This window comes from Macrotis lagotis, chromosome 8, assembly GCF_037893015.1.
Source record: "Macrotis lagotis isolate mMagLag1 chromosome 8, bilby.v1.9.chrom.fasta, whole genome shotgun sequence".
NCBI classification, from domain to species: domain Eukaryota; kingdom Metazoa; phylum Chordata; class Mammalia; order Peramelemorphia; family Peramelidae; genus Macrotis; species Macrotis lagotis.
The window spans coordinates 39,328,759-39,343,296 of NC_133665.1; the positions used below are offsets into that span (position 1 = coordinate 39,328,759).

The 14,538-nt window shown below is 37.6% G+C and overlaps 1 protein-coding gene across 6 annotated transcripts in view; it reads right to left on the reverse strand.

Moving 5' to 3' along the window:
• Nucleotides 1-14,538, reverse strand: part of VPS13A (vacuolar protein sorting 13 homolog A) — a 349,000-nt gene that overhangs the window by 214,740 nt on the left and 119,722 nt on the right. For all 6 annotated transcript variants that reach the window (XM_074196703.1, XM_074196708.1, XM_074196704.1 and 3 more), the window contains one exon: nt 7,614-7,756. In XM_074196703.1, coding sequence (XP_074052804.1) covers nt 7,614-7,756 — 143 coding nt within the window. The remainder of the gene's footprint in view (nt 1-7,613; nt 7,757-14,538) is intronic.

Sequence of the window (14,538 nt, forward strand, 5' to 3'; positions counted from 1 at the left end):
TGACCTACCTATTCTCAGCAATGCTATGACCCAAGAGACTTCTAAAGCGCTTATGATAAAGAATACTATGGATCCCAAAAACAGAGCTGATGGTATCTGAATACAGATTGAAGCACGCTTTTTTCACTTTATTTTTCTTGAAGTTTGTTTTTTTTTGGGGGGGGGGGGATTTATAGTTACTTTTACAATATGACTATTGTCATAATGTTTTTCATGACTACACATTTTTAACTATACCAAGTAATTTGCTTTCTCAATGAAAGCAGTAGGGTTGGAGGAAAAGAGAGAATTTGGAACTCAAGTTTTTGGAAGTTAATTTTTTAACTTCTTTTTGCATGTAACTGAGGGAAAAAAATTAAATAGAATAAAATAAATTTAAAACAGAAAAAAGGGTGTTGCGAATGTGTGTGTGTGTGTGGGGGGGGGGGTTATCAAAGACGAAGAAAGTAAATTATACACTTATTTATTACACACTCAATTATGTGCCTGGCACTTGTATTTTCAAATACTATCAAATTTTAACCTCACAACAAACAACCCTATGAATGGATATCATCATCATCATCATTTTACAATTGATGAACCTGAGACAAACAGTAGTTAAGTGATTTGTCTGGGGTCACCTAGCTAATTCAGAGTCTAAGATAGGATTTAAACTTAGATCTTCCTAATGCCAGGGCCAGCATTCTATGGACTATGACACCTAGCTAGCTCAGAAAACCAAATGTTAAAACATCTATCAGCATACCAATAACTGTAACTTCATCTTTAAGAAAAAAAGGACAGCAGTACAGTAAAAAAAAAAAAGACAAAAAAAATCTGTATCCAACACTGACCAAATTCAAAACTGGTCTTCCTTTTACACTTAAAAATTATGAATTTTATCTTCTTTAGTTTTCTCGATTCCTTTTCTAGCTAATATCTACTAATATCTACAAAAAAGCAATATGATGTACTACTTTTAATTTTTTTGATGTCATAATCTTTAATGTTAAGATTACATATCTTTTTAGAATGTGTTGTGGTCTGTTTTTTTTATCCCTAATCCTAACAATTTAAGACTTCTTTGCTGTATCTTCGTCTAGGTTTTGCTCACTCATTGTGGGTATCCTGCCAGGGTTCTTTATCATGTCTCTTCTTTTCTCCTTCCTATATGCTGATTGTTAGATCTATTTATTTAGACTAGTATTTGGCTAAGTTACTCTCTCCTGACATCTAGTCTCACATCTCCAACTATCCACTGGATAGATATTTCAAACTGGTTATCTGTCCTCTAGACAACAATACACTGAAAAATGAACTTATTATTTATTTATGAGTAAGTTCTATGAACTCTTTATCCAAACATAAATAAGAATTTTTGGCACAGATTTTATTGTTTTAATAATTATTTTATTTTCCCCCACCTACATATTTATAAAATTTTTATCATTCATTTTAACAAGATTTTGAGCTCCTGATTTTTCTCATTCCTTCCCCTCCCTCTTCTGACAGAGGGAGGCAGTTTGATGTAGTTTATACATATAATATCATGTAAAACATATTTTGTGGAAGAAAAAGATCAAAAGGAAAACAAGATAAGAAAAAAGTGAAAAAAAGATGCTTTGATCTGCATTCTCTGTCCATCAACTCTTGATCTGTATGTGGATGGCATTTTCCTTCATGATATCTTTGGTTTTCTTCTTGGATCATTGTGCCAGTTGATCATTATATAATGTTGCAAATATAATGCACAATTTCCTGGTTCTGTTCATTATACTTTGCATCAATTTGAACAAGTCTCTCCTGTTCATCATTTCTTACAGGACAATAGCATTCCATTGCATTCATTTATCACAGCTTATTCAGTCATTGCCCAACTGATAGGCATCCTCTCAAATTCCAGATCAAAGGGTATTACCATTTGGTTGCCCTTTGGACACAGTTTCAAATAACTCTCTAGAATGGTTGGATCAGTTCACAGTTCCCTTAACCTCACTGTTGTTTTTGTTTTTCTCTATCAACAAGTGATCTGGAGCATTTCTTTCTAATATTATATTTAGTTCCTAAAGTTTCTCTCTTTTTATTTTGTGGTTGAATTTATCAATTGGGAGAGAGGACAGTTGATGATATCACTAAAATAGTTTGTTGTCTATATAACACATTTTATAAGAATTTAGATGCTATACCACTTGGTATATATGTTTGGTATTGATGTCGCTTCATTGTATATGCTGCCTTTAAGCAAGGTGTTATTTCTATTCTTATCTCTTTTAATTAGATGTGTTTTTGTTTTTGCTTTCTCTGAGATTAGGATGGCTACCCTTGCTTTTTTTTTTTTAACTTCAACTGAAGCATACTCGATTCTGCTCTGGTCCCTTGCCTTTACTCTATGTGCATGTCTCTGCTTCAAGTCTAAACAGAATATTCCAGAATTCTGGTTTCTGATACATTCTGCTATCTACTTCTGTTGTATGGGAGAGTTCATCCCATTCATATTCACAGTTATGATTATTACCTATGTATTTCCCATTATCCTTTTGTTCCGCCCATTTGTCCTCTCTTCTTTTTTCCCTTTCCCTCCCCACGAATGTTTTGCTTGGCTGCCACCTCCTTGGATCTGCCCTCCCCTCTATCAGACTCCAACCTTACCCCATTGCTTTACTCTCCCTTTCCCGTTGGAAAGGATAGATTTCTATATACAACTGATTGTGTAAATTATTCCCTCTTTAAGCAAATCCTGATGAAAGTATGGTTCAAGTCATGCACATTATCCACCCTCTTTACTTCCCCTCCACTGTAATAGGTCTTTCATGACTCTTCATGTGAAATAATTTACCCCATTCTATTTCTCCCTTCCAACTGCACCCACTGTATTCTTCCTTATCTATTAATTTTTTTCTAATGAGGTATTTTACATTTTCTTTTATTATTTGCCATTCTTTTGAATTTGTCTGACTGATTCTTGACCTCCTAAGAGTCATCAGCTTCCACTTGCCCAATTCTAACTTTTAAGATGTTGTTTTCCTCAATTTTCCATTTGGCCAATTGTACTTTTTAGGTGTTGTTTTCTTAAGTGGATTTTTGTATCTCCTTTTAAATTTGACCAATTCTACTTTTTAAGCAGTTTTCCAAGCTGTTGACTCTTTTTTTCATAATTAAGACCAACCTATCCTACCAATCTTCCAAGTTTCCTGGGCTAAAAGATGTTTCACCTTGTCTTTTTGATGGTTCTGCTGTTTCAGAATTTGTTTTAGGCATTATTTCATGGCAAAGAATTGGAAGCAAAGTAGAAGCTCATCAAATGGGGGAATGGCAAAATAAACTGTGGTATAAAAATATAGTATTACTGTGCCATCAGAGACAATAAATATATAACTACAGAGACACGTGGAAACATTTATACAACCTGATGCACACTGAAATAAGTAGACCAAGAAAATATACCCAATGACCAGAACAATGTAAGGGGAAAGAACCAAAATATAATTAAAAGTGAATGATTCAAAATTACAAGAAAAGTGAAGCACCAAAGAAGAAATATGAGATGATATCCCCATCTCACTCTTCTGCAAAGTGAAAAGTCTAGGGACAGAACCAAGATGGTGGAGAAAAGGTAGAGACTTACCAAGATCCTCCCAAATTCCCCTCCAAACAATTTGAAATAACATATCTAAACCAAAAAATAGCAGAACCTACAAAAAAGACACAGTGAAACAATTTTCCAGCCCAAGACAACTTGGAATATCATGGGAAGGATCTGTTGCATTAGGGCGAGAGTAGAGGACAGTTTAATGCTGACTCAGCAGCGTAAGCTCTGAATCAGTAAACCAGCAGAAGCCTTTGAGGACTATGAAATCAGTGCCAGCAGCTTCCAGCACTTTCAGGCCCCAGATACAAGGAAGTCAGACAACAAAGGAGATTACAGGGGTCCTTTTGCTGACACTAGGTAAAAGACTCTAGAGTTTCAAGAACTGGAAATCAAGTAAATGTCCTTCAATTAGGGAATGGCTTAGCAAACTGTGATATATGTATGTCATGGAACACTATTGTTCTATTAGAAACCAGGAGGGACGCGATTTAGGGGAAGCCTGGAGGGATTTGCATGAACCGATGCTGAATGAGATGAGCAGAACCAGAAAGTCACTGTATACCCTAACAGCAACATGGGACTCGCTCATTCCATCAGTGCAACAATCCGGAACAATTTTGGGCTGTCTGCAAAGGAGAGTGCCATCTATATCCAGATAAAGAGCCGTGGAGTTTGAACAAAGTTCAAGGACTGTTCCCTTTAATTTAGGGGAAAAAAAACAGATATCTTATTGTCTGATCTTGTTACCTCTTAGACTTCTTGTCTCTTCCTTAAGGATATGATTTCTCTCTCATCACACTCAATTTGGATCAATGTACAAAATGGAAACAAAGTAAAGACCGACAGATTGCTTTCCGTGGCGGGGGGGAGGAAAGTAAGATTTCGGCGGAAAAATTGTAAAACTCAAATATGTCTTTAATAAAAAAAAAAAAGATTTTAGAGTTTCAGTCCCAGGGCAAAAAGGAGCATGAACACTAGAACACTGAAGGGAAGGAGAACCCTGTTCATGGTTCCAGTGCAGAAAAGAGTGTTTGTGGTAGCCAACAGACCAAAGCATAGTCCAAGAGAAGAGTAAGTACATCTCTCCTTAAATCATGCTATCTGTTTTTAATGAATCCCTGATGTTTTTAATCATCATTTCTTTTTCTAATTTATTCTATCATTTTCCTAGAAATTAAAATCAAGATATCTGGACTCCAAAATTTAAAGACTTATTTCTTATTTTTTTTCTAAAAACTACAAAAAACAGCTAACTTTTTTTCTAGATATGTAACTGCCTAATTAAACCACTTTCTCCCTATTTGGGGGGTGGGGAGGTGGGGTTGCAAGGCAATGGGATTAAGTGACTGCCCAAGGTCATACAGCTAGGTAATTATTAAGTATCTGAAACTGGATTTGAACTCAGGTCTTCCTGACTCCAGGGTCAATGCTCTACCTACTGCTTCATCTAGCTGCCCCCAACCTTCTTCCTTTTAAAGGGGAAATCTTATATTTTTTGTAATTTTTACTGATCTACATTTCACCACAGTCCCATTTCATTTACCTCCCTTATAAAAAAAAAGTTACGGCTATCAAAATTATTTAACATATTCATAGTCTACCATTTCTCTACAAAGATGAAATGTGTCCCAGTATCAAGTCACCAGGAATAAACCGTGTCTTTTAGGGCTGCTTTAAAGTAAATAAATAAAAGCATTTCTTCATTATAGTTAGCCTTTCTTGACAATCTCATCTCCCTCTGAACTTTAGAACTCTCAACATTCTTTTTCCTACATGCTGTCACTTTCCTTATAACTCCCTCCCCCCTCCCCACAGAGCTCTTCTTTGTAACAAAGGAAAACCTTTCAATAAAGCCAAGTGACAGCGCAGCCATGTCTCAGAGCACATGATGTGTCTCATGTCTCTATTTCCAGTCTCTGTAATGAGGAGGGAGGAAGGAAAGAAGTAAGTTCACATTTATTAGCAGCTTATACCATACCAGGCATTGTGCTAACATTTAATAAATATTTTTCTCCTTTGATCCTCATAACAACCCTAGAAGTTAGATGCTTTCATTATTCCCATTTTGCAATTAAGAAAATGAAGGCAGACAAAATTTAAGCCAAGATGCAGCACCCTATACAACATACCGCCTCACTATCTCCAGGAAATTATGTTCACTTCTCCAGGAGCAGATGTGTTCATACTATTTCAGTTTCCTAACACTCTTCTTGAAGGACCACTGCCTTCTGTAGGGATGCTCCATTATCTGCTTTATTTTCATCTTTGGCATGTGTCAGATGGCCCTTGTTACATCCAACTTTTTAACAAGTTGCCAAAGTTCATGTGTAAGCTGAGTCTTTGGAATTTGGAATGTATTTCCCAAAGAAATAATGTAATAAATAGTGGTTAGAATCCATTCAAATTTCCAAATATATTCCTAGTAGTACAAGACAGTCATGAAATCAATAATCTGTGTTAAAGAGCTCCTTCCAGGAGCTCTCACATTGAAGTAGATGTCTATGACTAAATGCTTTTCCAAGTCCAAGTCTAACAAGAGATTCTGACCCTCCCCCCTTCAATGTAAACAAGCTCTACTCTATGATATCCACCTACCAGCTTCTAGCCTCCAGCAGTGGTTTCAAGACTAGAGAAGAGTTTCCAAAAGAGACTGCAAGACAAAGTGGGACAGAAAAGAAGGGATGAAGAGCTGCTTTAGAAAATTCAAGAAATGAGGAATCTTGCAAAAATGCTTCTTAATTAAGGGTCAGTTTTTCAGGAAACCATTTTGTGAAGGTTTTGTTGAGCAATCAGCTAAAAATCATTACATCATACCAGCTATGTTCCAGGCTCTGTGCTAGAAGCTAAAAGGATTTTAAGTCCCAATTTGTAACCCATTTTATACATTCTACCAGGGTGATGGCACATGTCCATTGAAAATTATAGAGAGTAAGCAAATTTGGATAGACTAGATAGGGCAGGAACCAATATGCAATGAGGCAGAAAAGATAGGTTGGGGGAAAGCTAGTAAGGGCTTTAAAGAGCAATAGAACAGGGTCCATAATATACCAGAGGTTGTAGCGAGTCATTAGAGTTGAGCAGGAGATGAGGATGTGACATGGTCTGTATTTAGTGAAAATAACACAGGCAGGAATGTAGAAGATACACTGGAGTAGGGGGAGATATGAAACAGGGAGACCAATGATGAGGTCATTTTTGAGACTTTTACTCTATTTCTCCCTTTTTTATGTAGATTCAGGTAGAAATTATAAGGACAAATAAGTTTCAAACTGTATTAATATTTTAGAAAAAAAAAGTTAGACAATGGCTTTCTAGTATCTTCATCACAGGAATTAAAGAGGTTGTGGGATTAACAAAAAAATTGGGGGGGATACTGGAGCAGAAAAGGGTATGAGGAGAAAATTTAACAGTTTTTAAATTCAAACCTCCAGGCCAGTTCTGCCATCTCATTCTCTTTGATGGATAAGATCAAATGATAAGATCCTAAGGGAGGGGAGGGGAGGGCAGGGGAGTGGAGGGCAGGGGAGGGGAGGGGAGGGGAGAGGAGTGGAGGGCAGGGGAGGGGAGAGGAGGGCAGGGGAGTGGAGGGCAGGGGAGGGGAGGGGAGGGGAGGGCAGGGGAGGGGAGGGAAGGGAGAAAAAAGCAAAAGAGGAGAAGATGGGATGACTCCAAATGAGAAAAGCAAGGAAGAGAAATTCCTAGGATCAAAACTTGGTCAAGACAATTGTTCCAGAATAGCTACTACTGTGTAAAAATGATTCTAAGTAAGCTGGTATAATTATATCAGGGTTTTCTTATATATTAAAAAAGGAACATCAACAGAATAGATTCAGGATATTCATCTCAGAAATTTAAGATTTCTTCCCTAAATCAGAAACAAGAAAAAACATAGGCACAGATAACCAAAAAAAATTACATTTTAGATTTTACTGAAATTGGATGAAAAGTTTCCATTGATAAAGTTGTAGTAGTAAGATATACTAATAAAAATGACTATAATTAAATCTCTTAAATATTTATTCAATTTTACCATGATACATACCTCAGGAATCTCAAATTTCATTTCAAAATCAATCAAGTTTGTTTCTTCTTTATGAGATTTTCTTGGTCGAAAAGTATAACTAGGTGGATAAACAGATTCTTCTAATGGGCTACAAGGTGCATCAAAAAATTCTTCTTCTGATTCTAAAAGTCACAATATGTCATTAATAAAAAAGAGTAAATTGATAGTGTAATTAATAATACATATAATTTATGAATAAACATTTAAATACTGAAACAATGGCCAAATGATGAATAAATTAAGTAATAATTATGCATTAATTAAAGGATCTTAAAATTCTCAACAAACAGCCTACAAAACTGATATAAATTATGTATAAACAATAAATTATGCAAGCCTTCAATTTAAGGAATATGACTTTTCCAAAATATTATCCACAATCCATTGTAAAAAAAAAGTTGCTTAGGAATTTATTACATATCAAAATATATCTAAGCAAGTTTAATAAGTTCATTCATATCTAAGTCATTTGTCCATTATAGTAACATCACTAAGACATTTGCTTTGAAAAAAGTAACATTTTTGATATCCTCATGTAAACCTGAAAATATGTCATTTAATCATTATAAGGAGTTGGAACAGTCATCAAAGGTCATTATTCCAAAATGCTCATTTTATAAATGAAAGGAGGTTAAGAGTCTTGCACCCAAGGTCACAGATGTACTAATGATGTTTACTCCATCTTATAGATCTCAGTGTTAAGGAATATACTGTGTTCTTTTTTAATAATTCTTTACTACTTTTTTTAAATAGATGCCCATAAACAAAGATGAAAATAGCATGATGCAAGAGAAAAGAGTAAATGTTATAATATCAATTAGTCAGTCAATAAACATTCTCTGAGCACTTACTATGGGCTAAATATTGGGGATAAAAAAGAATAGTAAAAGACTCCCTGCTCTCAAAGAGCTCACCCAGTGGAACAGGGGAAACACCTTGCAACAACTGTGTATAAATAAGATATATGTGGGATAGAGTAGAAATGATCAGTGGAAGGAAAGCACTAGAATTAAGGAGAGGAGCAGAAAATATTTCCTGCAGAAAGTAGAATTTATGCTGGGATTAGAAGGAAACCAGGAAATGTTGGAAGTAGAGGTAAGACAGAAGAGGCATCTGGGGAGAGCCAGGAAAAACTGACTTCCTGGGTGGAAACAGCCCCTATGCTTGGAAGTCCTGGAGTTTTTCCTGATAGAACCTTAAATGAATCCTCTACACATATATTAAAGATTCAGATCCCACCCCTAAAAAGGGCAAAACAAGTTCTCAGCTCAGGATATCCTGGGGGAGCTTCAGTAAAAGGTCTGTCTCCTCTGGGTAGAGGGGAAGCATAGCCCAGTACAGGTGGAAAAGCGGGAAAGTCAGCAGGAGACTCTTAGCCAAACCACGGCTCAGGTCCTGACTCAGATCATGGCCCAGGTCCCAGCCCAGGTTCCAGCTCAGTAAGCCAGCAGGAAAGGTCCCAACTCTAGGCTAAGTCCAAGTAAAGAATGCTGGGGCAACAAACAGGGCTAGGTAGGGATCAAACTTCTGCACAGGGAAAAGCTGGGCACAAAGGAGGAAAGAAACCTCTAGGCAACACTTTGGCATGCGGAGGACTAGATGCTGGCCCCGGCACAAAAAGCTTGGGACTATATTCCCTTGTGTCACAGAAATAGAGCCTATAAGAATGAGCACAAAAAATTAAAAAAAAAAAACCAAAAAAGAGAAAGCTACTATTCTGATATGGATGATAAAAATGTCACCTTAGAAGAGTAAAGTAGGGACAAGTGAAGCCAAAAAGGAGTTTATGAATCAGCATCAAATCCAAAAGCTCTTGGAAGAGCTCAAATAGGATTTTTAAGAAGAAAAATGGAAAAAAAGAAATGAGAGCCGTGCTGAAGTGTTGAGTCCAATAGGAGGGAACTCAAGCCAACACCAATATGATGCATAAGCTGGTTTGTTCATTGATCACAGGATACATACTTTTATATTCTACATTTACATAACCAATTACATAAGCGTTTTAGCAAGCATTTTCTTCATATGCATACAGAATGCAGATTGTTTTGAGAACCAAACAGTGTTTTGAGAACAGTGCAGAAGGTAATTATCTCAGAATGTGCTTTCTTATCTGAGCCTGGGAATACATCTTGTTAGCTCAGACATGCAGCTACTCCCTTATCTAAGCTCTGAAGTACATCTTGCTTGTTAAAGCACATAGCTATTTCTGTGTTAACCCTTCATAGCTCTTAGCCTGGAACACATATGACACCACATCTCCCCCTTTTCGTTTGAAGGACTGGGAGAGCATGTTTTCTAGAGATCTCTGACAACACAAAAAGATGCATGGTCCAAACGACAAGAACATAACAAGTATAAAGCAAATTACAATTATAGGTTTTACAATTGCCAAAAGCCAAGCAGGTACTCCTAAAGATTTTAACCAATCCTTAAAGAAATCCTCATGTACAGTTATTTTATCAAGATTTTCTTGTATTTTTTTTATTTTACCATAGACTGAAGCACTATTATCTGAAATATTAAAGCAACACATGCCTTCAAATTCCTCACAACCATGATTATGTAATAAAAGCAAGAAATCTATTGCAGCTCTATTTTGTAGTGTAGCCTTGCGAATGCTCTGTACATCCATAATTATATCCATTAAAGCCATGGACGTAATGTCAGTCTGAGCTTTTGCCCAACATGCAAGTTTTTTCATGGTGTTATAATTAATAGATGCCATTATCCCTGGTGTGAAAAAGGATGTGGCTATTGTTTCTGATACTGATAGAAAATTAACATTTTTATTACAGTTGGAAGCCAGAGGAATGCTCCTTGTTTTCCTAGGGCTTCTGGAGAAATTAAGGTATGGTGTGGACACTAGTACTAATTGGCCTAGATAACAAGGTCCTCCTTTAGGACGCCATGGGATAGAGCTGTATGCCTTATCTTCACATTATCAAGAATACTCCAGAGGGTAATGACTTCACTCCCTCAATTTGTACTTCAAGGAGCCCCCGTTCTGTTTTTTGATAAACTCCAATAATGAAAATGCCCTAAAACATTAGTGAATCATTCCCACTTAGGGGAATCCCAAGGAGTGTTTTCTTTATAATACTCTAAACCTCCAAATATAAAAGCTCCTGTAGCATTATAAAGTTGTGGGGAGCTCACAAGAATACAATGTGGGAGGTGAGTGATATTCTCTTTTATTCCAGGGGGAACGCTCCACAAGAGATTTATTTCCTGTGGTTCCTGTGTAATTGGTTTATTTAAAGGCTTTAATATAGCTCTTAATCTACAACTATTTTTCAGGGATGGCCAGGTATAATTTTGCTGCTTATCACACATACATGCACAAGAACTATACTGCTGAAAACTCCTACATGTTTCCTTTAACTGTCCATAGTACCCTTTCAGTCTCTGTTTAATGTTCTCTGGGTCCAGGGGGGATCCCTATGAAGCATGTCTTGAAGGGGATCACCAGCTGATTTCAGGGAGATACACATTTGTTGCTGTCCTGTAGCATTAGCCAGTGCGAGCCACATATTTTCTTGATGCTGTAGATACTTAGGAATCAGATGAGTCACAAGAGCCGTAGCAGGGCAGGATGAAAGCACCAGCAGAAGTATCATCTTTCAGGTGAGGTTTCACCCACTTCGCAGGAACCCACTGTGGTTTCAATGAACCTGAAACAACACACGCATACCCTCATCCCCAGGTTAGTAATCGATAGGAATTGTCCCATTGGGCAGTCTTAGGATCAAAAGCAGAGACAGAAATGTCAACATCGGCAAAGTGTGCCCGTTCTTTGAAAGTGAAAGTAAAGGGGCTTGTTATCTGAGATAGAATGCCTAGGGTTAAGCCAGTTCAAAACATAAATCACTTTGCTCACTATATTATGCAGTGGTCCCCCAACTTCCCCCTTTTCTTTTAAAAACAAGGCTAAATAGTTCTTAACATCCTGATGAGCCCTGTCAACAGCGGTCGTGCCAGGTAGACCGAGGCAAATGAGACGCAGACATGAAGCGGGGTAGGAGGGCGTTAAATCCTCCTTCCTCCTCTGCTAGTCCAGGGATGATTCATGGCGGCTGCCGAATCAAGTCCTCATTAAGCAGGAGAGTCTTTTTACTGCAGTCAGGGCAAGAGGCAACAATCATTCTCGTCTGTGTCAGGGGTAGGTTGAAGGTTTTCGCCAAAGCCTTGGTTAAGATGAGCAGGATGCAGCAGGGAGCATGGGAGCCGCAGCCCGGCAGGAGCTCGGTGGGGCTATAGCGGCGGGGCTATAGCGGCAGGGCCCTGTGGAGCCGGGCAGGGCCGTGCGAAGCAGGCGGGGCTCTGTGCTCCAGCCTGAGTGCCCAACTGCCAGAGGGCAGAGGGGGAGAACAGGACCAGCTTTCCTCATCTCGGTCCGCCCGCCCTGGGCTGCAGAGTGCAGGTGGCCCGGGCTGCTGATCTGAAAAGCCTGGGAGAGAAAAAGGCAGCGGGAAGGCTCTGGGTTGGCCCACCTGCCCTCTTCCTGGCCAGGCGGCAGGGATTAATTAACCCTTTTTCTGCTAGAGGAGGCACATCTGAACTTCCTCCAATAGTGGTCCTTTCAGCATCAGTCACAGCGGGGCAAGCCCACAAGCTTTCAATGTCATCATAGACAATTTTGCACAGTGTGCCATACGGTTCTGCCAGTATCTGGGCTTCCTTGTTCTTAGTTTGGACTGCTTCCCATAAGCTTTTTCCCAGCTTATCCCATTTTTCCAAAGAGAAGAGCTCTTCAGTCTTAGTAATTATACCTCTGTCTCTTCCCCAATGTAGCACCCAGGAAATTTCTGACCTCTTAACAGGCAGGTCATATTTTTTTGATAAGTCCTCTAAGGTATCGAGCGCAATGCACTCCGTGGCTGATGCAGCCATTCCCATCCCAATTTCCTGACTCACAGGTCAGCCATGGCCACTTAAAATCCGCTTTTCTTCGAGCGCCAAACGAGCGAGCATTCAGCACTTCCCTACCGAATCTTTCCGGGATGTCTTCTCCCCATTCGACTGGTTTCCATCAGGTCGGGGTCACCAGATGTTGAGTCCAGTAGGAGGGAACTCAAGCTGACACCAATATGATGCATAAGCTGGTTCTTTCATTGATCACAGGATACATACTTTTATACTCTACATTAATATAACCAATTACATAAGCGTTTTATCAAGCATTTTTTTTCACATGCATACCTTGTGTATGTCTTAGGTGAATGTTTTGAGAACCAAACAATGTTTTGATAAACAGAATGCAGATTGTTTTGAGAACCAAACAGTGTTTTGAGAAACAGAGTGCAGAATGTTTTGAGAACAGTGCAGAAGGTAATTATCTCAGAATGTGCTTTCTTATCTGAGCCCGGGAATACACCGTGTTAGCACAGACATGTAGCTACTCCCTTATCTAGGCTCTGAAGTACATCTTGCTTGTTAAAGCACATAGCTATTTCTGTGTCAACCCTTCATAGCTCTTAGCCTGGAACACATATGACACCACACTGAAGAATTATGAGGAAATTGATTGAAGAAAGCAAATCCTTTAAAGGTAAAAAAGACCAATTGCAAAAAGAATATACCTCATCCCAAAACAAAATCGACCAACTGGAAAAGGAATGCAACTCAGCAAAAAATAAAATTAATCAACTAGAAAAGTAAACATAAAAGCTAACAAAAAAAATTAAAAACCCTAAAAAGTATAATTGCATAAATGAAACTAAAGACACCAAGAATCCATCAAACAAAACTAAAATGCTGAAAAAAATAGAAGAAAATGTGTATTATCTCTTAGGAAAAACAAATGATCCAGAAAATAGATCCAGAAGAGATAATTTACAAATTACTGGTCTACCATATAAACAAAAAAGAGCCTGGAAAATAGCTTTCAGAAAATTATCACGGAAAACAGTTCTAATAACCTAGAACAATTAGACAAAATAGTCCTTGAAAGGATGCATTGATCACTCCAGAAAGAGATGTCAGAATAAAAACTCCAAGGAATACTGTATCCAAATTTCAGAAAGCTCAGATAAAGGAAAAAATACTGCAAACATCCAGAAAGAAGAAATTCAAATACCAAGGAACCACAAGCAGAAATATATAGGACTTATCAGCTTCAACAATAAAGGATCAGAGAGCCTAATATGATGTTCACATCACAAAGGATCTTGGATTACAACCAAAACTTAACTACCCTGTAAAATTCTGCATATTCTTTCAGGGAAAAAGATGAATTTTCACTGAAATAGGGGACTTCCAAACTTTTAATTATAAAAATACCAAAACTGAACAGAAAATTCAGTCTTCAAATATAAGACTAAAGAGATGTATAAAAAGATAATAAGAAAGGGAAAAAATGCTAGTCAATAGCACTAAATAACAGTCAGTCCTATAAGGGAAGATAATACCTGTAACTCTTGAAAACTGTATTCCTCTTAGGATAATTAAAAGAAACATATTTAGAAAGGGTATGGGTATAAGATGACCACAAAACTATTAAGCCTTTAGCCAATACTTTAGCTAATGAGGGTTGATTATACTTGGAAGGGCTGTACTTAGAGAGTATGGGTACAAATGAATCATTAAGTGATGTTTATGAGGATTGTATTTCTCATGGGACAGAGATAGGAAGTGTACTTAGGAGGTCTGTACATAATTAAATTATTAAGTGATCTTGAAATACTTGATAGTTAACAAAAGCTTTATTATTATAGGGACAGAAGGAATATATTCAATACTTTAGTTAATGAGGATTGTAGTCCAATAGGGTTAGAGAGAGAGAGAGAGAGAGAGAGAGAGAGCACTCAGAAGGACTACACATAAATACATCATGGAGTGATCTTCAAACTTTAGTTATCAAAGACTCTAGTAGTAATTCTATAGGGACAGATTTTAGTTAACAAGG